We start from the raw sequence: 22,409 nt of genomic DNA, 5'->3' as shown, positions 1-22,409 counted from the left end.
CTGCCACTCACACACATTAAACACTGATACTACTGCCTCTCACACATGTTAAACACTGATACTACTGCCTCTCACACATTAAACACTGATACTACTGCCACTCACACATTAAACACTGATACTACTGCCACTCACATTAAACACTGATACTACTGCCACTCACACTTTATACACTGATACTACTGCCACTCACACTTTATACACTGATACTACTGCCTCTCACACACATTAAACACTGATACTACTGCCACTCACACACATTAAACACTGATACTACTGCCACTCACACACATTAAACACTGATACTACTGCCACTCACACATTAAACACTGATACTACTGCCACTCACACATTAAACACTGATACTACTGCCACTCACACTTTAAACACTGATACTACTGCCACTCACACTTTATACACTGATACTACTGCCTCTCACACACATTAAACACTGATACTACTGCCACTCAGACACATTAAACACTGATACTACTGCCACTCAGACACATTAAACACTCTACTGTCTCACTGTTTAAACACTAACTCTACTCTCAAACAATCACTCTACTCAATCACTTTACACAGTTGAAACTCTGATACAACTGCCACTCTCAGTGTAAATACATGCTCTACTGTGTGAATCTCTGTGTCAGAGTAACCGTCTGGCGTGTGACAGCACTATATCACAGGCCGAGGTTGAACAGCTACGAGCTCTCTGTAACCGGGACCCTCTGTATGAGCTCTCTGAGCAGGAGAAGGACTTCCTGTGGAGACACAGGTGCGCGCACACACACACACACACACACACACACACAAAATGTTCATACAAATGTACACACATAAACTCATGGACACACACATACACTTACACACATTTAGTGTCAGAACCAGAAGAACAGAACCAGGAGGGACAGAACCACTCCACAGAGGCCCTAGTTAGGTGACACCACACACAATCAACTCATTAATGAAGAGTGTGTGTCTGTGCTCACTACTGATCCAAGACTACAGAACACTAAAACCGTGGCCTCTTTACTGTACCTAAATCTACAACCGTGGCCTCTTTACTGTACCTAAATCTACAACTGTGACCTTTTTATTTTAGCTGAAAGTACAGGATTTGCATGTTTGTATGAAAGTCTGTGGTTTATAGCACTGCCAGTGTGTGCGTGTGTGAGCACAGAGCCAGGTCCCGTGGGCTAACAGGAGTGGTGTTCTCCTCAGGCACTACTGTGTGAATATTCCAGAAAGTCTTCCCAAGCTGCTGCTCGCCGTCAAATGGAATTCCCGGGATGAGGTGTCACAGGTAGGAATGTGAAATATGAATCCAAGAAATTTAATGAAGCTGCTTTTTAAAGAATTTTAAATTTTCCTGCTTTTGTATGTGTGTGTGGGTGTGTATGGTGGTGTGTAAATGGTGCATGGCGTGTCATCGTGTGTGTGTGTGTGTAGATGTATTGTCTCCTGCGTGATTGGCCCCTCATGCAGCCTGAAGGGGCTCTGGAGCTGCTGGACTGTAACTTCCCCGACCCCGTAGTGAGAGAGTTCGCCCTGCGCTGTCTGGTTCAGGGCCTCACTGACGACAAGATCAGCCAGTACCTGCTGCAGCTCGTACAGGTGTGTGTGTGTGTGTGTGTGTGTGTGTGTATGTGTGTATGTGTAGTTTTAGGTTTGTTGTATGCGGTGTGTCTATTGTGGAGTTTATTATATTATAGGCTCCACCACTTACCACCAGTCCCACTGTTTGAATAAAATAAGTAACCATAAGTATTAGTAACCATGGATTTTCTTGGTGTGTAATTCAATGAGTGGTCGTGCTTTACTGGTATAAGGTGTTTACTGGTGTATCGTGTTAACTGGTATATGGTGTTTACTGGGGTGTGGTGTTTACTGGCGTATGATGTTAACTGATGTAAGGTGTTAACTGGTGCATGGTGTTAACTGGTGTAAGGTGTATACTGGTGTATGGTGCTAATTTATATAAGGTGTTTATTGGTGTATGGTGTTAACTGGTGTAAGGTGTTAATTGATATAAGGTGTTAACTGGTGTAAGGTGTTTACTGGTGTATGGTGTTTACTGGTGTAAGGTTTTTACAGGTGTATGGTGTTCACTGGTATATGGTGTTCACTGGTATATGGTGTTCACTGGTGTGTAGTGTTTACTGGTGTATGTCGCTGTTTGTACCAGGTGCTGAAATATGAGATGTATCTGGACAACCCCCTGGCTCGCTTCCTGATTAAGAAAGCTTTGACCAATCAGAGGATAGGACACTTCTTCTTCTGGCACCTCAAGTGAGTAAACACTGATGAAGATGATGATGGTGAAGATGGTGATGATGAAGACACTGATGGTGTTAATTCTATTAAGACTATATGTTGTGTGTTTTTATGTGTATGTTTTTTGTGCTTGTGTGTGTGTGCGTGCATACCTGTGTGTGTGTATGTGTATATGGGTGTGTGTGTGTGTGTGTGTGTGTGTGTGTGTGTGTAGGTCTGAGATGCACAATAAGACTGTGTCTCGGCGGTTCGGTCTGCTGTTGGAGGCGTTCTGCAGGGCGTGTGGGATGTACCTGAAACATCTCAACAGACAGGTGGAGGCCATGGACAAACTGGTGAACCTCACTGACACCCTCAAGCATGAGAAGAAGGATGAGACACAGAAGGTGAGAGACCTTTCACATTTTTATTGGCTGCCGCATCTCTTTTAAATTATTGTCTAGGTGTCATACAGGCCAGTATGATGCAATTCCTCATTTCACCTGATGGTGGCAGCAGGAGCTCAATCATATAGTCACCAAGGTCCCTGCTGCTTTCAGTGGTCAGTGGTTAAACTGCAGATAAATGAAAATCATTGAACGTCTTGGATCCACAGTGATCTGTGATCTGAGCACTGGATATACAGTGATCTCACAATACCTGTAAATACCCTCACAGATGGATCTGAATGCTCCGTGATGTGTGTGTGTGTGTGTGAGTGTGTGAATCATGTGACCTATTCTTCCATAGTAGTCATGGTGGTCTCTTAGTAGCTGACAGGAAACCTCAGCCTTTCAAGGAAATGAGCTCATGCACGGCTCACTGGTTCTTACACTACTCGGGGTGTGTGCATGTGTGTGTGTGTCCTCTTAACCCTTTTTCACGATTTATCTTGAAAAGTCTTTGACTGTTTATAGGAAATGCATTGGTAGCCAGTGGTGGAGCTAGACTTTTTTTCAAAGGGTGACCAAGGCTTTATCAGATGGGTCCATATACACATGATGAACGAAAGGAAACACATATTTTCTCTTAAAATGACCATTTCCAGTGGGGTGGCACCCCTTTGGGTCCGCCACTGTTGGTAGATAAGGTGTACTGTGATTGGTAGATGTACTGTGTTTGGTAGATGTACTGTGATTGGTAGGTAAGACGTACTGTGTTTGGTAGATGTACTGTGTTTGGTAGGTAAGACGTACTGTGATTGGTAGATGCACTGTGTTTGGTAGATGTACTGTGTTTGGTAGGTAAGACGTACTGTGATTGGTAGATGTACTGTGTTTGGTAGGTAAGACGTACTGTGTTTGGTAGGTAAGACGTACTGTGATTGGTAGATGTACTGTGTTTGGTAGGTAAGACGTACTGTGTTTGGTAGATGTACTGTGATTGGTAGGTAAGATGTACTGTGTTTGGTAGATAAGACGTACTGTGATTGGTAGGTAAGACGTACTGTGTTTGGTAGATGTACTGTGATTGGTAGATGTACTGTGTTTGGTAGGTAAGATGTACTGTGTTTGGTAGATGTACTGTGTTTGGTAGATTTGTGGTCTGGTTCTCCATGTGTTTGGAGGAGGTTGATTTTGTGTTGTGGGTATTTCAGACTCAGATGAAGTTCCTGGTTGAGCACATGTCCCGTCCAGACTACATGGAGGCACTACAGGGCTTTGTGTCCCCTCTGAACCCCGTACATCAGCTGGGGAATCTCAGGTACACACGCACACACACACACACACATACACGTGCGCACACACACACACGCGCGCACACACACAAACACACACGCACGCACGCACATACACGCGTGCGCACACACACACACACACACACACACACACACACACTCAGTCACCTCTTCATCTGCCACATCTCTGTCTGTCTCCCTCTCTCTCTCCCTCCCTCCCCCAGGTTAGAGGAGTGTAGGATCATGTCTTCAGCCAAACGTCCTCTTTGGTTGAACTGGGAAAATCCAGATATCATGAGTGAGCTGCTCTTTACCAACAATGAAGTCATCTTCAAAAACGGAGATGGTGTGTGTGTGTGTGTGTGTGTGTGTGTGTGTGTGTGTGTGTGTGTGTGTGTGTGTGTGTGTAAATGCTTCTTTTAATGTGTCTGTGACTGCATTTGTTTAGTATATGTGAAATGCTGTGATGTGTCTGTGTGGTTATGTATGTATTTTTATTTGTGCGTTGTGTGTGTGTTTTAGACCTGAGGCAGGACATGTTAACTCTGCAGATTATTAAGACCATGGAGAACATTTGGCAGAACCAGGGACTGGACCTCAGGTGAGACTAATCACACTTCACCCATCATATATCACCATTCATCACACTTCACCCATCATATATCACCTTTCATAATCACACTTCACCCATCATACATCACCTTTCATAATCACACTTCACCCATCATATGTCACCATTCATAATCACACTTCACCCATCATATATCACCTTTCATCACACTTCACCCATCATATATCACCATTTATAATCACACTTCACCCATCATATATCACCATTCATCACACTTCACCCATCATATATCACCATTCATCACACTTCATCCATCTTATATCACCTTTCATAATCACACTTCATCCATCATATATCACCTTTCATAATCACACTTCACCCATCATATATCACCTTTCATAATCACACTTCACCCATCATATATCACCTTTCATAATCACACTTCACCCATCATATATCACCATTCATCACACTTCACCCATCATATATCACCATTCATCACACTTCACCCATCATATATCACCATTCATCACACTTCACCCATCATATATCACCATTCATCACACTTCATCCATCATATATCACCATTCATAATCACACTTCACCCATCATATATCACCATTCATCACACTTCACCCATCATATATCACCATTCATCACACTTCACCCATCATATATCACCATTCATCACACTTCACCCATCATATATCACCATTCATAATCACACCTCACCCATCATATATCACCATTCATAATCACACCTCACCCATCATATATCACCTTTCATAATCACACCTCACCCATCATATATCATCATTTATAATCACACTTCACCCATCATATATCACCATTTATAATCACACTTCACCCATCATATATCACCTTTCATAATCACACTTCACCCATCATATATCACCATTCATAATCACACCTCACCCATCATATATCACCATTCATAATCACACTTCACCCATCATATATCACCATTTATAATCACACTTCACCCATCATATATCACCTTTCATAATCACACTTCACCCATCATATATCACCATTTATAATCACACTTCACCCATCATATATCACCTTTCATAATCACACTTCACCCATCATATATCACCATTTATAATCACACTGTGTACCAGTGTAACTCCTCCCCTCTCATGTGCTGTGGTCCAGTGTAACTCCTCCCTCTCACGTGCTGTGGTCCAGTGTAACTCCTCCCTCTCATGTGCTGTGGTCCAGTGTAACTCCTCCCTCTCATGTGCTGTGGTCCAGTGTAACTCCTCCCTCTCATTCGCTGTGGTCTAGTGTAACTCCTCCCTCTCTGCAGGATGCTGCCCTACGGGTGTCTCTCCATAGGAGACTGTGTTGGCCTGATTGAGGTGGTAAAGAACAGCTACACTATAATGCAGATACAGTGTAAAGGGGGCCTGAAGGGGGCGCTACAGTTCAACAGTAATACACTGCACCACTGGATCAAAGAGAAGAATAAGGGAGAGGCGTAAGACTCACACACTCACAAACTCACACACCGACTCTCAAACTCACACACAGATTCACACATAGACTCAGACTCACACAGACTCACACTCAAAAACAGACTCTCAGACTCACACACAGGCTCACACACAGACTCCAAACACACACACAAACACACACCCACACTCATTCATGCCCATATACACACGTGTGTGTGTGTCTTTTTCAGCTATGACAGGGCGATCGATCTGTTTACACGCTCCTGTGCTGGGTACTGTGTGGCCACATTTATCCTGGGCATTGGAGACAGACACAACAGCAACATTATGGTCAAAGAGAATGGACAGGTAACCCACACACACACTCACTCACACACACACACACACACACACACACTCACTCACTCACTCACACACACACACTCACACTCACACACACACACACTCACTCACACACACACACTCACACTCACACACACACACACTACGATTGTAAAGCTGTTTTGTGACATGTGTTGTGAAAAGCGCTATATAAATAAATTTGACTTTGACAATAACACCTCACACAGGTAACCTGCACGCACACACACACACACACAATAACACCTCACACAGGTAACCTACCCACACACACAATAACACCTCACACAGGTAACCTACACACACACACACACACAATAAACAAATGCATGTCACACATACATAAGATCATCATACACACTGAACATAAGATCACAACACATCAAGATCAAACATTATCACATACACCCCCACACACACAAACACACACACAAACACACACATTTGTATTATTCACATCTAACAGGATCTGGAAAAACATTCAATATATTAAACTCTCTCTCCCTCTCCCCCTCTCTCCCTCCCTCTCTCTCTCTCCCTCTCCCCCTCTCTCTCCCCCTCTCTCCCTCTCTCTCTCTCTCTCCAGCTGTTCCACATAGACTTTGGCCACTTCCTGGACCATAAGAAGAAGAAGTTTGGCTACAAACGTGAGCGTGTGCCGTTCGTCCTCACTCAGGACTTCCTCATTGTCATAAGTAAAGGAGTCCAGGAGTGTACAAAGACCAAAGAATTTGAGAGGTCATCTCACACACACACACACACACACACACACACACACACACACACACACACACACACACACACACACTCACTCACTCACTCACACACACACACACACACACACTCACACACCCTCTATACAGGAGTGTACCAAGACCAAAGAGTTTGAGAGGTCATCACACACACAACCACACACACTCTACACACCCGTACACTCACACTCACAACCACACACACAACCACACACACCCGTACACTCACACTCACAACCACACACACAATCACACACACTCTACACACCCGTACACTCACAACCACACACCCTCTACACGGCCGTACACACACACACTCACAACCACACACCCTCTACACAGCCGTACACTCACACTCCCAGCCTGCCCTGACCCCGGCCCTGTGTCCCGCCTGCCCTGACCCCTGACCCCGGCCCTGTGTCCAGGTTTCAGGAGATGTGCTACAAGGCGTACTTGGCCATACGGCAGCACGCCAGCCTCTTCATCAACCTCTTCTCTCTGCTGCTGGGCTGTGGCATGCCAGAGCTCCAGAGCTTCGACGACATCTCCTACCTGCGCAAGACGCTGGCGCTGGAGAAGAACCAGCAGGAGGCGCTGGAGTACTTCACCAAGCAGATGAACGACGCCCACCATGGCGGCTGGACTACCAAGATGGACTGGATCTTCCACACTATTAGACACATGCCTAACGAACACTGATACACACACACACACACACACACACACACACCACACTGTGAGCAACACACACAACCGGATCTGTAGGTAAACATGCCACAGACTTCTGCCCACTCCCTGACTATTGTATGTTGTAAATAGTGTAGTGATTACGCCACACTCGTAGAGTCAGTCCACCTGACAGCCCTTGAGGGTTAGCTCTCACAGGAGAGGGCTAGCTCTCAAAGGAGAGGGTTAGCTCACACAGGAGAGGGCTAGCTCACACAGGAGAGGGCTAGCTCACACAGGAGAGGGCTAGCTCTCACAGGAGAGGGTTAGTTCTCACAGGAGAGGGTTAGTTCCCACAGGAGGATTAGCTCTCACAGGAGAGGGTTAGCTCCAACAGGAGAGGGTTAGCTCTCACAGGAGAGGGTTAGCTCTCACAGGAGAGGGTTAGCTCCAACAGGAGAGGGTTAGCTCCAACAGGAGAGGGTTAGCTCACACAGGAGAGGGTTAGCTCACACAGGAGAGGATTAGCTCCCACAGGAGAGGGCTAGCTCCCACAGGAGAGGGTTAGCTCTCACATGAGAGGGTTAGCTCTCACATGAGAGGGTTAGCTCACACAGGAGAGGATTAGCTCCCACAGGAGAGGGCTAGCTCCCACAGGAGAGGGTTAGCTCTCACAGGAGAGGGTTAGCTCTCACATGAGAGGGTTAGCTCCCACAGGAGAGGATTAGCTCCCACAGGAGAGGGCTAGCTCTCACAGGAGAGGGTTAGCTCTCACAGGAGAGGGTTAGCTCTCACATGAGAGGGTTAGCTCTCACATGAGAGGGTTAGCTCTCACATGAGAGGCCTAGCTCTCACAGGAGAGGGCTAGCTCCCACAGGAGAGGGTTAGCTCCCACAGGAGAGGGTTAGCTCTCACAGGAGAGGGTTAGCTCCCACAGGAGAGGGTTAGCTCCCACAGGAGAGGGCTAGCTCCCACAGGAGAGGGTTAGCTCGCATTGCCATATTCCCATTACGTTCACTCTTCACTTAACTACCAGCCACAGGATCTGTCAGAGGTCCAGATTTGACACAGGACCTGATGTCAGAGGTCTAAATTTGATACAAATGCTGATGTCAGAGGTCCAGAAAGGGCTTTGTCTGTTTTAGCTGTGAAATCACATTGGCTATGCACACAGTGAACTGCACTGAACTCCAAATATGAATCACCTGTATCTTGGTCATTTTTACACTGGGATTGTGACACACACACACACACACACACACACACACACACTTTCTCAGAGATGCACACACATACCCAAGTAACTGTTTGATGAACTACAATGCTTTTGAAGATTCTTGTTGCAACTCTTTGTAGGAATAAGACTAATAAGACCCAGTGGACTCATGGGAGATGTAGTCCGATACTGGGCACACTTTGTGAAGGAAATTATTTTCGTAAGCCTGTAAAGTTATGCACATTTATGTATTCTCACACATACACACATGAAAAAGGTGGGATGACCACTGCATTTCTGCACTAATGTAGTTATAGATACATCACACACACACACACACACACAGAGAACACACACTGCATTGCACAAATGTTACTGCACTATGGTAGGACTGTAAACGGGATCGACTCAATGATCGTTGAGTTCTGAAATTCAACTGCTTCTCTTTGTTCTGGACGATGATGGTGGTGATTTGTGGCATAAGAAAAGTCTGTCAGAGCATTGGCAGGCGTTTCCTGGAGGCTGACCTGAGATCAGGATTGCCCTGTGCTGCATCCATGTGATTGGACAAATGGGTGCTTAGAGCTGTTCCTAGGTCAGGCCGTAGCAGGATCATACCTAACACTCCTGATGCTCCTCAGGTTATCACAGAAGTCGAGGTTCAGGCCTTGATCAGCCATGACAGAGCCAGCACACATGCCCCATAATGCACTGCTACTGAAAACAGGAAATGCTTTTGTAATATGATTATGATAGTCTTCCTTAGTATACTATACCATAGTATAGCAGTATAGTATACTTTAGCATAGTATATTTTAATATAGTGTACTTTAGTATACTATACTATAATGTACTATACTATAGCATATATAACACTACTGCAGCTATTTGGGGTTTTACAGGGGAAATGCAATGTTAATGTTTGTTGTGTTTGGAATTGAAAGGTTTCTGTTGTAATATAGATTAGCGTGTGCAGCTTTAACCTAACCGATGACATGCATCACTGTGAATGCAATCTGACCTTCCAAAATCCACCTGAAGCTATGCGTTTAACAATCACTCAGTCTTATTGATTAACAAATCTTTGTCTTTATTAAATATAAGATTCAATCTGAATTGTGTTAAACAGAAATAGTTAATGTCTGCTAGCTGACAAAGTCTTGTAATTGTGATTTAAAAACAGGTTATAAAGAGGTCATCTTGTATATACAAGTATATGACAACACGTCAGACAGAAGAGTGTTTAAATATGTTGAGGAATTGGTCAAAACCTCCTCGATCAAATGTAACACAATGACCAAACGTAACGTAACACCATTGCATGCATCAGTAGGCCACAGTGAGCAGAGGTGGGTGTGTTGGGGTTTCGGGTTCTCACTAGATCCTCATGTAGTCTTCAGTTGCCATGCCTACCCGTAAATCAGTACCTGTTTTGTGTTTTGTGTATTGTGTTTTAGCAGTGCAGGATTTTAAGCTTATCTGTTGCTTGTGGCTTTTTTAATCAGCCGAGCTGATCTGGGTTCAGTAGTCTCTTTAGCATCTCTGTTGCTTGTGACTTTTTAATCAGCTGAGCTGATCTGGGTTCAGTAGCCTCTGGCTTTCACACTGTCATGATGAGTTGGTGAAAAAGAAATTACTCTCCAAGAATTTTTTATAGCTTAAAGGAAGAAAATATGTATTAGAAATGTGTTTTACATTCAGATAGTTTGTCAATGATCTCATTTTTATCTCAGATTTATATAAGCAGTTTGTTATTGTTATTATTATTATTATAATATCAAGCATTGTTAAATGTTAGTCAACTGCATGAATGATTTAATGAAATTTGAGATGTTCAGTATTGATAACCCTTGTATCTGTAGCACCTTTGCACAAAAAGTGCTTTGTTTGTTTGTGAATATGAACACAGGCAAAACATAAAAGCAATACTTTACTGAACTGGATTAGAGATTCACACTGAGCCAAATTCCATGTGTGTCTTTATCGGTGAACTTCAGTGATGAGTTGTTCGTGGTGGTGGAGTTGTGTTGGAGAATCGTTGTACTGTAATTTTGATACAAGTTTGTATTCTGCTTTCCGCACAGTCCTGGACTGTCCAGGGGTCGCGATCCAGTCGAGCTGGACATGTCCAGCAGAACTGATTGTTTGTTAGTTCTAATGTTTACAGTGATGTTTCATGAAATAAACTTTTCTCAACCCTAATGGCGCCTTTCAGTACTTTAGTGCATGTAACATCTCTCAGGAAAACTGTCGAGTATGTGAAATATCTCACGAGTATGTGGAATATCTCACGAGTATGTGGAATATCTCACGAGTATGTGGAATATCTCACAAGTATGTGTAATATCAGTATGTGGAAAAGCTTGTGAGTATGTAATATTTCACAAGTATGTGGAATATCTCTTAGGTTTCATCCTTAGATCATCCTCATAAGACCTTTCTTTGCTTTTTAGAAACATTTTCACATTTTTAGTTTTCAGTGTATTATAAAACATATATTGTGATGTTTTGCCAGAAACACTCCTCCTAACTGGTGGTGTTTTTAGGGTGTGGTTTCTGGATTTGTTCAAGACTGCTGGTATTGGAGAATCCGCTGTCTGTAATCTCATCCAGCATTCTACCAGTTGTGTCTCTGTTGACTGTCCCATCATATGATTGGTTGTCCCGTGAACCATCTACTGGTTTGTGTATGTTCATTGGCTGGTGTCAGAATGAGGCTCTCAGCTGGTTACGTATGTTCTTGATCTCCAGTTCCAGTTGCTGGATCCTGCCGTCGCGTTGGTCCAGCTGCTGCCGTAGAAACCGGATCTCCTCCCTCTGCACGTAGAAGAGATGCAGCATCTACAACACAGAGTCACACCACCTTAGTGTGGGTGATGGAGTCACACCACCTCAGTGTGGGGGGTGGAGTTACACCACCTCAGTGTGGGGGGTGGAGTCACACCACCTCAGTGTGGGGGGTGGAGTCACACCACCTCAGTGTGGGTGATGGAGTCACACCAGCTCAGTGTGGGGGGTGGAGTCACACCAGCTCAGTGTGGGGGGTGGAGTCACACCACCTCAGTGTGGGGGGTGGAGTCACACCACCTCAGTGTGGGTGGTGGAGCTACACCACCTCAGTGTGGGTGGTGGAGTTACACCCCCTCAGTGTGGGTGATGGTCACACCACCTCAGTGTGGGTGATAGTCACACCACCTCAGTGTGGGTGATGGAGTCACACCACCTCAGTGTGGGGGGTGGAGTCACACCAGCTCAGTGTGGGTGGTGGAGTCACACCACCTCAGTGTGGGTGGTGGAGCTACACCACCTCAGTGTGGGTGATGGAGTTACACCACCTCAGTGTGGGTGATGGTCACACCACCTCAGTGTGGGTGATGGAGTTACACCACCTCAGTGTGGGTGGTGGAGTCACACCACCTCAGTGTGGGTGATGGAGTCACACCACCTCAGTGTGGGTGATGGAGTCACACCACCTCAGTGTGGGTGATGGAGTTACACCACCTCAGTGTGGGTGGTGGAGTCACACCACCTCAGTGTGGGTGGTGGAGAGGGTACATATATGGCCATCTCGTTGTCCTACCTCCTTCTCTGCTGTAGCTGGCGTGCACACAGCTGACTCACACCATGTCGGCTCCCTCTGTGTGTGTGTCAAGGCCGGAGAAGTTCTGTTGTTCCTGCCGTTCCCCTTGGTTTCATCCTCCTGCCATCCTGATAGGTCGCTGATGTCATTGTCTGGGTGCTGATTGGCCATCTCCTCCTGAGAGAAGGACCTGTCTGACTCACGGAGGTCCTGGAGCACCTGACCGTCTGAGTGGTCCGGTCCAGCTACCTCCACTGGAGCTGGGTACGGGTTTGGCACTTTACTCCCAGGCTTCAGGGACATTAGAACTGGGCCTAGACCGGGTCCAGTCACCATGGGTCAGGATCAACGACAGCACAAATCCACAATCTGAAACAGTAACTAACAGATACTTGATGATTGTTGAAGATGTTCTAGGAGTTTTGGGCTTTATAGGTGATGATTCTGGTGTTGATCTAACATGGAACACTGTTAATAGTATCATGAGGCATGAGACATGTGTTTCAGATGACTTACCTGAATGGATTCTTCTTAAATCACAGCTTGACTGCTTTTTAAAACCAATATATCATACACTATATTGCCAAAAGTATTCACACACCCATCCAAATGATCAGAATCACCTAGGCATGCAAACACCTAGGCATGCAGACTGTTTTTACAAACATTTGTGAAATGGGTCGCTCTCAGGAGCTCAGTGACAAATCCAGTTGTGAAATTTCCTCGCTCCTAAATATTCCACAGTCAACTGTCAGCTGTATTATAAGAAAATGGAAGTGTTTGGGAATGACAGCAACTCGGCCATGAAGTGGTAGGACACGTAAACTGATGGAGCAGGTCAGTAGATGCTGAAGCACATAGTGTGAAGAGGTCGCCAACTTTCTGCAGAGTCAATCACTACAGACATCCAAACTTCATGTGGCCTTCAAATTAGCTCAAGAACATTGTGCAGAGAGTTTCATGGAATGGGTTTACATGGTCGAGCAGCTGCATCCAAGCCATACATCACCAAGTGCAATGCAAAGCGTTGGATACAGTGGTGTAAATCACACTGCCACTGGACTCTAGAGCAGTGGAGGTGCGTTCTCTGGAGTGGTTCATCTGGCAATCTGATGGACGAGTCTTGGTTTGGCGGTTGCCAGGAGAACAGTACTTGTCTGACTCCAACGTCATATTGAACCCTATAAATTAGGAATTGGATGTCACTTAAGCTCATTTATGAGTCAAGGAAGGTGAGTGAACACTTTTGGCAATAGGCTATAGTGTATTTGTAATTAATGTCTACTGACCTCAAATGGCAGTGTAGGTTGTACCTGGCTCCAACTATAAATATAGCTTGCTATAAAACTATAGCTTGCTCCCTGTGCTTGGTGAGATACTGGAGATTTGTGACTGTAACTGGGATTAAAAAAAAAAGCTGATTACTGTAATTTTGTTGCTAGGCTTCAATGTTATGGCTTTTCACCTTCAGTGCTTGCTTAGCAGAGGAGTTTACCATCTGAACACAGCTGTAGTGCTGTATTAGCTGTAGTGCTGTGTTAGCTGTAGTGCTGTGTTAGCTGTAGTGTTGAATTAGCTCTAATGCTGTAGTTCTGTGTTAGCTGTAGTGCTGTGTTAGCTGTAGTGCTGTATTAGCTGTAGTGCTGTATTAGCTGTAGTGCTGTGTTAGCTGTAGTGCTGTATTAGCTGTAGTGCTGTGTTAGCTGTAGTGCTGTATTAGCTGTAGTGCTGTGTTAGCTGTAGTGCTGTGTTAGCTGTAGTGTTGAATTAGCTCTAATGCTGTAGTTCTGTGTTAGCTGTAGTGCTGTGTTAGCTGTAGTGCTGTATTAGCTGTAGTGCTGTATTAGCTGTAGTGCTGTGTTAGCTATGGTGCTGTATTAGCTGAGGGTCAGCCATGTTGGCTCCTGTGTACCTGCTCACCTCTGTTTTGCCCCATGACCCACTCCTGAGCCGTCATGGCTGCCTCTGCTCCTGCTGTCATTGGGTAGATGTCCTCCTGGAATCCCACGGACTGAAAACACCACACAGAGAAGTTCTCCAGTTTCTGTGGAGTCACTGATCACTCTATTCACATTTCTTTTATTGGGGGACGGACCATCACGAGTGAGGAAAACACGACATTGGAAAGTTACAGACACACCGTTATGCACAATTCAATGTTTAATCTGAGGGAGAGTGTCTCCATGAACCCTCCTTGTCCACTTCTGACTTATCTCCTCGTCCTTCACCCTGCACCTTCCATATTCTGGCTTATTCTCTTGCGCTCAGGGTGACCTAAAGACCTTTTGATGTTGCATTTAATCCGCAACTAGACATGCTGAGTTTAATCCACGACTATGCATAGATTTACGTTTAGTAATGTCATCAACACAAGAACAAACACTAACGTTGTCGTCACATTCACATATTACATTTTCACTCAAACAAATCCTTATAAGAGCTGGCACAGATATTGGTACTTACCCCAAACCCAAACCCTTTACCAGATAGCCTGTGAGCTTATATAATATATGCCTATGTGAAGGCTTGGTCCCAGAAATAGTGTAAATGCTGGGACAGTGAGATGAGACACTCAGATGAGAGGGTGAGACATACTGGAGTCTACCTTACTGAGATGGTGAGATGAGAGACACTGAAATGAGGGAGGGGGTGAGAGACACTGGAGTCTACCTTACTGAGACGGTGAGATGAGAGACAGTGAGATGAGGGAGGGGGTGAGACACACTCTCTACCTTACGAGGTACGATGAAAGACACAGGCTCCACCATGTCCTTCATAGGCACAAGGCGATAGAAGCGGAAAACCTCACACACTCTGGTGTTCACTCCACGCTTGGGCATCACACCTACACAGGGAAACACACAGAGCAGCCATCAGTACTGTGTGTGTGTGTGCGTGTGTGTACGTGTGTGTGTGTGTACGTGTGTGTGTGTGTGTGTGTGTACGTGTGTGTGTGTGTACACGTGTGTGTGTGTGTGTGTGTGTGTGTGTGCGTGCGTGCGTGTGTACGTGTGCTTGCGTGCGTGTGTGTACGTGTGTGTGTGTGTGTGTGTACGTGTACGTGTGTGTGTGTGTGTGTGTGTGCGTGCGTGTGTGTGTGTACGTGTGTGTGTGTGTGTGTGTGTATGTGTGTGTGTACGTGTGTGTGTGTGTGTGTGTGTACGTGTGTGTGTGTGTATGTGTGTGTGTATATACTCACCCATGCCTCTTTGCGGGAGCAAAGACCGATACTCTGCCAGGAAATGTATGTATGGTTTTTCTGCACTAATGTCATAATAACGAATATTACAATCTCCCTACAGAGGACACACATCATGAAAATGATGGAGGAGGAGAGAAAGAGGGAGAAGAGAGAGTGAGAAGAGAAGATAGAGGGAGAAGTTCAGTGTCAGTAGAATTCCCCATAAAATATGCAAATGACTGTCATGCTAGACATTCAGTTTATGTATGTTTGTGTGTGTATGTACTGTGTGTGTGTATGTACTGTGTGTGTGTATGTATGTATACCTTGCCGGCTAGGTAGAGCATGTGTGTATCATGGTCGTAAAAAGGAAAGACAACCCCACACCCTCCATCCAGATCCTCCTCTAGCAGAGGGTTAGAAAGGTCCTCCTGTAACACACACACACACACACACACACACACACACACACACACACACACACACACACACCACTCTGTAGAGCAGGGGTGCCCACAAGTTTTCGGCTTGCGAGCTACTTATAAGATGACCGAGTCAGAAAGATCTACCGGGGTGGCGGGCGAACGTTTGTTGAGCGGGGGGGGGGGGGGGGGGGTGGCGAACGTAATTTGTTGAGCGGGGGGGGGGGGGGGGGGTTTGGGGGGGGGTGGCGAACGTAATTTGTTGAGTGGATTGCAGATTGGCTACCGTGAATGTCAATCCAAATACAACCGTCACTGCAGATGTGCGATTCATCTACTACTATTTTATGTGACGAGATCTATGCACGTTCCTTCGCGATCGACCGACACTTCTTTCGCGATCGACCGGTCGATCGCGATCGACGTAATGAGCACCCCTGCTGTAGAGATACTGCATTCAGCACAGTGCGGATGGTTTTGCATTTGTGAAAATGTAGAACACTGTGTGTCCTTCTGTCACAAGCATTTGTAAGATCAGCCAAAATATTTAACTGTGTGTGTGTGTGTGTGTGTGTGTGTGTGTGTGTGTGTGTGTGTTACCGGGTTCCAGAGTGCATACTGTCTGTGGTTCCATTGGGAGTTCCCAGTTGTGAGCAGCAGGTTCACGTTGGTCAGAAACAAAACCTTCCAAGCTTTGTGAGACTGACTGCAGGACACCTGCAGAGAGACAGAAAGAGAGAGACAGGGAGAGGGAGAGAGAGAGAGAGAGAGAGACAGAGAGAGAGAGACAGACAGAGACACAGAGAGAGAGCGCAAAACAAACAGAGACAGAAAGATACAGAGAGAGACACACAAAGAGAGAGAGACAGAAAGGAAAAGCGGGAGAGACAGAAAGATACAGCGAGAGAGAGACAGGGAGAGAGACACAAAGGGAGAGACAGAGAGACACAAAGGCAGAGAAAGGGAGAGAGACAGGGAGAGAGAGAAAGACACAGAGATTAATGAATTGGCAAAAATTCCTGCTCTCTCAGGCGACCTGGTTCTGCTGTCCCCACTGAGCAGGTCTACAGCAGAACCTGGACCTGCTGGAGCAGTACTGACAGAACTAGACCTGCTGCAGCAGTACTGACAGACCTGGACCTGCTGCAGCAGTACTGACAGAACTGGACCTGCTGGAGCAGTACTGACAGAACTGAACCTGCAGCAGTACTGACAGAACTGGACCTGCAGCAGCAGTACTGACAGAACTAGACCTGCTGGAGCAGTACTGACAGACCTGGACCTGCTGGAGCAGTACTGACAGAACTGGACCTGCAGCAGCAGTACTGACAGAACTGGACCTGCTGGAGCAGTACTGACAGAACTGAACCTGCAGCAGTACTGACAGAACTGGACCTGCAGCAGCAGTACTGACAGAACTAGACCTGCTGGAGCAGTACTGACAGAACTGGACCTGCAGCAGCAGTACTGACAGAACTAGACCTGCTGGAGCAGTACTGACAGAACTGGACCTGCAGCAGCAGTACTGACAGAACTAGACCTGCTGGAGCAGTACTGACAGAACTGGACCTGCAGCAGCAGTACTGACAGAACTGGACCTGCTGGAGCAGTACTGACAGAACTGGACCTGCTGGAGCAGTACTGACAGAACTGGACCTGGAGCGAAAAAAGAAAAAGTGAGAAAAAAAGCTTGCAGGGCTTTTTACGCCATAAAATGATCTTTGCTGAAATTCAAATCAAAATTTGGTTGAAAATTTTGTGAATCTGTAATTGAACCAATTGCACTTCATGTGTGCGAGGTGTGGGGTCTGCTTACAAATCAACAATTTGACAAATGAGACAAACATCCAACTGAGACTCTGCATGCAGAATTCTGTAAAAATATCCTAAAGGTCCACAGGAACAGTATCACCTGTATCACCATTTCCTGACAGAATACCCAAAATTCACTGATATTCAAAACAAATTCAATAATAAACACCCCACATTCAACAGCCTCTCTGATCCAGAGAAACTCCCTTATCTGTTAGTACTCACTCACTCACTCACTCACACACTCACTCACACACACCTGTAACAGGTGTCCTGTGAGAGGGTTGAGGACTCTGAGTTTTCTGTCCCTGCAGGTTGTGGCCGCTCTGCCGTCCTGACTGAAGCTGACAGACAGAACCAGGTCAGAGTGTGTGCGGATCACACACACCGCTGTCTTCACCACACAACACACACCGTCCAAACGCCACACACACACCTGCAGAAACAGCAGCCAGTCAGCCCAGTGTGTGTATGTGTGTACACGCATGTGTGTATGGGTGTTTGTACACGCATGTGTGTATGTGTGTGCTCATGTGTGTGTTGGTTTATAGCTAGATCTACTTTAAATATACTGAACATCATTTGCATACTTGGTAGTCATAGGCTGAGCTGAGTAGGATGTCTTTGGCGGTTGGGTGCCACTCAATCAGCCCCACCCGGTGGGTGTGGCCTATGAGCTCCTTCCTGGGGAAGATTAAGTTTTCCTTCAGACCATTACTAGGGATGTTCCACACCTTAACCTACACACACACCACACACACACACACACATATACACATACACCATACACACATACACCATACACACACACACACACACGCACACACACACATACGCACACACACACATACGCGCACACACACATACGCGCACACACACATACGCGCACACACACATACGCACACACACACACACACACACACACACACACACACACACACACACACACACACACAGAATATATACTAAATTAAGAATAAAAGCCTGTAGTATTGATTTGCTATTCTTCCCATGGTGGTGCTGTAATTTGCTGTAGTGTACACTGTGGTTGTCATGGCAGCAGCAGACGTGATGGTGTTGGTGGTGCTGTAATGTACACTGTGGTTGTCATGGCAGCAGCAGACGTGATGGTGTTGGTGGTGCTGTAGCAACATGGAGGCGGTGACTGTACACACTGACCGTGCAGTCCTCCGAGCACGAGGCCACGCGGTAGTCATCAAACGGGTCCCACTTCACATCCAACACCCTGGCCTGATGACCACACACACGCGCGTGGTGGGGGTCTACACGTCCTGTCTGTCTCAGACACACACACACACACCATACACACACACACACACATACATACCCAACCACACACACACCATACATACACACACCCAACCACACACACACACAAACACATATACCCACACACACACACACATACCCACATACCAAACCCCACACACACACCATACATACACACACCCAACCACACACACACACACACACACACACACACAAATACAAACACGCACACACACACACCCAACCACACACACACACACCATTATTTTATGTTTCTGTAAAGCCAGTTGAGATGGGCAGTATCAGTAGCACCAGGGCAGGTCTTGGACTCACTTGACGGACAGGAATGACGATGAAGGCTCCGCCCCCAGTGCACTCGGTAACCACAGCAATGAATTGTGGGTTGACAGCGCAGCAGTGGTTGTCCTGGACGCCGCGGGTGATCCGCAGACCGTCGTAACAACGCTCACGACTCGCGGCTTCACCGTAGACGTGACGAAACTTCGAGCTGCGGTACGGAGGCCGCCATGACATCTACACAGCACCGTGGACCATTAAAACCTCAATCAATATGTGAGTATATTGGAGTAGGGGAGAGGGAGGAGTTATGGGAGAGTGTGTAGGAGGAGTTTGGGAAGGGGAGAGGGAGGAGTTATGGAGAGAGTGTGTAGGAGGAGTTTGGGTAGGGGAGAGGAGGAGTTATGGGAGAGTGTGTGGGAGGAGTTTGGGTAAGGGAGAGGGAGGAGTTATGGGAGAGTGTGTGGGAGGAGTTTGGGTAGGGGAGAGGGAGGAGTTATGGGAAAGAGTGTGGGAGGAGTTTGGGTAGGGGAGAGGGAGGAGTTATGGGAGAGTGTGTAGGAGGAGTTTGGGAAGGGGAGAGGGAGGAGTTATGGAGAGAGTGTGTAGGAGGAGTTTGGGTAGGGGAGAGGGAGGAGTTATGGGAGAGTGTGTGGGAGGAGTTTGGGTAAGGGAGAGGGAGGAGTTATGGGAGAGTGTGTGGGAGGAGTTTGGGTAGGGGAGAGGGAGGAGTTATGGGAAAGAGTGTGGGAGGAGTTTGGGTAGGGGAGAGGGAGGAGTTATGGGAGAGTGTGTAGGAGGAGTTTGGGAAGGGGAGAGGGAGGAGTTATGGAGAGAGTGTGTAGGAGGAGTTTGGGTAGGGGAGAGGGAGGAGTTATGGGAGAGTGTGTGGGAGGAGTTTGGGTAAGGGAGAGGGAGGAGTTATGGGAAAGAGTGTGGGAGGAGTTTGGGTAGGGGAGAGGGAGGAGTTATGGGAGAGTGTGTAGGAGGAGTTTGGGAAGGGGAGAGGGAGGAGTTATGGAGAGAGTGTGTAGGAGGAGTTTGGGTAGGGGAGAGGGAGGAGTTATGGGAGAGTGTGTGGGAGGAGTTTGGGTAAGGGAGAGGGAGGAGTTATGGGAGAGTGTGTGGGAGGAGTTTGGGTAGGGGAGAGGGAGGAGTTATGGGAAAGAGTGTGGGAGGAGTTTGGGTAGGGGAGAGGGAGGAGTTATGGGAGAGAGTGTGGGAGGAGTTTGGCTAGGGGAGAGGGAGGAGTTATGGGAGAGAGTGTGGGAGGAGTTTGGGTAGGGGAGAGGGAGGAGTTATGGGAGAGAGTGTGGGAGGAGTTTGGGTAGGGGAGAGGGAGGAGTTATGGGAGAGTGTGTGGAAGGAGTTTGGGTAGGGGAAAGGGAGGAGTTATGGGAGAGAGTGTGGGAGGAGTTTGGGTAGAGGAAAGGGAGGAGTTATGGGAGTGTGGGAGGAGTTTGGGTAGAGGAAAGGGAGGAGTTATGGGAGAGAGTGTGGGAGGAGTTTGGGTAGGGGAGAGGGAGGAGTTATGGGAGAGAGTGTGGGAGGAGTTTGGGTAGGGGAGAGGGAGGAGTTATGGGAGAGAGTGTGGGAGGAGTTTGGGAAGGGGAGAGGGAGGAGTTATGGAGAGAGTGTGGGAGGAGTTTGGGTAGGGGAGAGGGAGGAGTTATGGAGAGAGTGTGGGAGGAGTTTGGGTAGGGGAGAGGGAGGAGTTATGGAGAGAGTGTGGGAGGAGTTTGGGTAGGGGAGAGGGAGGAGTTATGGGAGAGAGTGTGGGAGGAGTTTGGGTAGGGGAGAGGGAGGAGTTATGGGAGAGAGTGTGGGAGGAGTTTGGGTAGGGGAGAGGGAGGAGTTGTGGGAGAGAGTGTGGGAGGAGTTTGGGTAGGGGAGAGGGAGGAGTTGTGGGAGAGTGTGGGAGGAGTTTGGGTAGGGGAGAGGGAGGAGTTGTGGGAGAGAGTGTAGGAGGAGTTTGGGTAGGGGAGAGGGAGGAGTTGTGGGAGAGAGTGTAGGAGGAGTTTGGGTAGGGGAGAGGGAGGAGTTATGGAGAGAGTGTGGGAGGAGTTTGGGTAGGGGAGAGGGAGGAGTTATGGGAGAGAGTGTGTGACAGCCTGTGAACGCTGCACACACTAAATCTTTAATGACGCAGAGTCATGTTACATTACAAGACGTCTTTGGAACACTGGACATCTGACATTTACCCTGGACAAACACACACACACACACACAGGTATGTTGTGATGATTTTTAATGAAAATGACTACTGCACTACTAAAGGCTGTTAAACTGACAAACTCTCTTCAGCAGTCATCATCTTAGCATACATCATAACTGTGTGTGTATCATCATGATCTCTTCTCACACACACACACACACACACACACACACACATCACTCCCCTCTTCTCTCTCACTACAACAGTATCTCTCTCTCTCTCTCACTACAACAGTATCTCTCTCTCTCTGGCTCATTCCAGCTGCTGTTAACAGTAGAGTCTTCTGGGACACGGCTTCTCTCGTCTACATCAGCTTTAGCCCAACAGCCGTGGCTCTACCAGACAGGCCAGTGAAGTGTGTGTGTGTTCTGTAAACCCTAGCCACTCTGAAGGTGTGTATATGTGCTCCATCTTGTGTGTGTGTGTGTGCGTGCATGTGTGTGTGTGTGTATATATGTGTGTGTGTGTGTGTGTGTGTGTGTGTATATATGTGTGTGTGTGTGTGTGTATCTTACCTTGGAGAAGATCGTAGAGGTCACAGATCCAACAGGTGTGTCCTACACCAGAGCAGATGACTTGTCTCACTGCAACAGGACACTGAGGCGCAAGTGTGTGTGTGTGTGTGTGTGCGT

At 46.8% G+C, this 22,409-nt stretch overlaps 2 protein-coding genes across 4 annotated transcripts in view; one reads left to right on the top strand and one right to left on the bottom strand.

The window, feature by feature from the left end:
- LOC143497353 (phosphatidylinositol 4,5-bisphosphate 3-kinase catalytic subunit alpha isoform-like) overlaps positions 1-11,171 on the top strand; it is a 22,469-nt gene extending 11,298 nt beyond the window's left edge. For all 3 annotated transcript variants that reach the window (XM_076993256.1, XM_076993257.1, XM_076993258.1), the window contains 12 exons: positions 654-778; positions 1,225-1,306; positions 1,453-1,617; positions 2,189-2,292; positions 2,492-2,663; positions 3,854-3,960; positions 4,159-4,280; positions 4,457-4,535; positions 5,839-6,009; positions 6,217-6,334; positions 6,933-7,084; positions 7,524-11,171. In XM_076993256.1, coding sequence (XP_076849371.1) covers positions 654-778; positions 1,225-1,306; positions 1,453-1,617; positions 2,189-2,292; positions 2,492-2,663; positions 3,854-3,960; positions 4,159-4,280; positions 4,457-4,535; positions 5,839-6,009; positions 6,217-6,334; positions 6,933-7,084; positions 7,524-7,797 — 1,671 coding nt within the window. In that variant the 3' untranslated portion in view covers positions 7,798-11,171. The remainder of the gene's footprint in view (positions 1-653; positions 779-1,224; positions 1,307-1,452; positions 1,618-2,188; positions 2,293-2,491; positions 2,664-3,853; positions 3,961-4,158; positions 4,281-4,456; positions 4,536-5,838; positions 6,010-6,216; positions 6,335-6,932; positions 7,085-7,523) is intronic.
- A 436-nt stretch (positions 11,172-11,607) lies between these two features.
- Positions 11,608-19,799, bottom strand: LOC143497345 (coronin-2B-like). The gene is made up of 11 exons (XM_076993248.1): positions 19,599-19,799; positions 19,155-19,271; positions 18,566-18,715; positions 18,235-18,411; positions 16,764-16,880; positions 16,068-16,172; positions 15,760-15,856; positions 15,293-15,405; positions 14,481-14,571; positions 12,561-12,874; positions 11,608-11,821 (listed from the first exon to the last, which is right to left on the bottom strand). Exons 1-11 carry the CDS (start codon positions 19,797-19,799, stop codon positions 11,687-11,689), a joined length of 1,617 nt encoding a protein of 538 aa, XP_076849363.1. The 3' UTR covers positions 11,608-11,686.
- Positions 19,800-22,409: the final 2,610 nt, after the last annotated feature.

This window comes from Brachyhypopomus gauderio, unplaced genomic scaffold, assembly GCF_052324685.1.
Source record: "Brachyhypopomus gauderio isolate BG-103 unplaced genomic scaffold, BGAUD_0.2 sc107, whole genome shotgun sequence".
Taxonomy (NCBI): Eukaryota; Metazoa; Chordata; class Actinopteri; order Gymnotiformes; family Hypopomidae; genus Brachyhypopomus; species Brachyhypopomus gauderio.
This window is presented reverse-complemented; position numbering and strand designations above follow the sequence as displayed.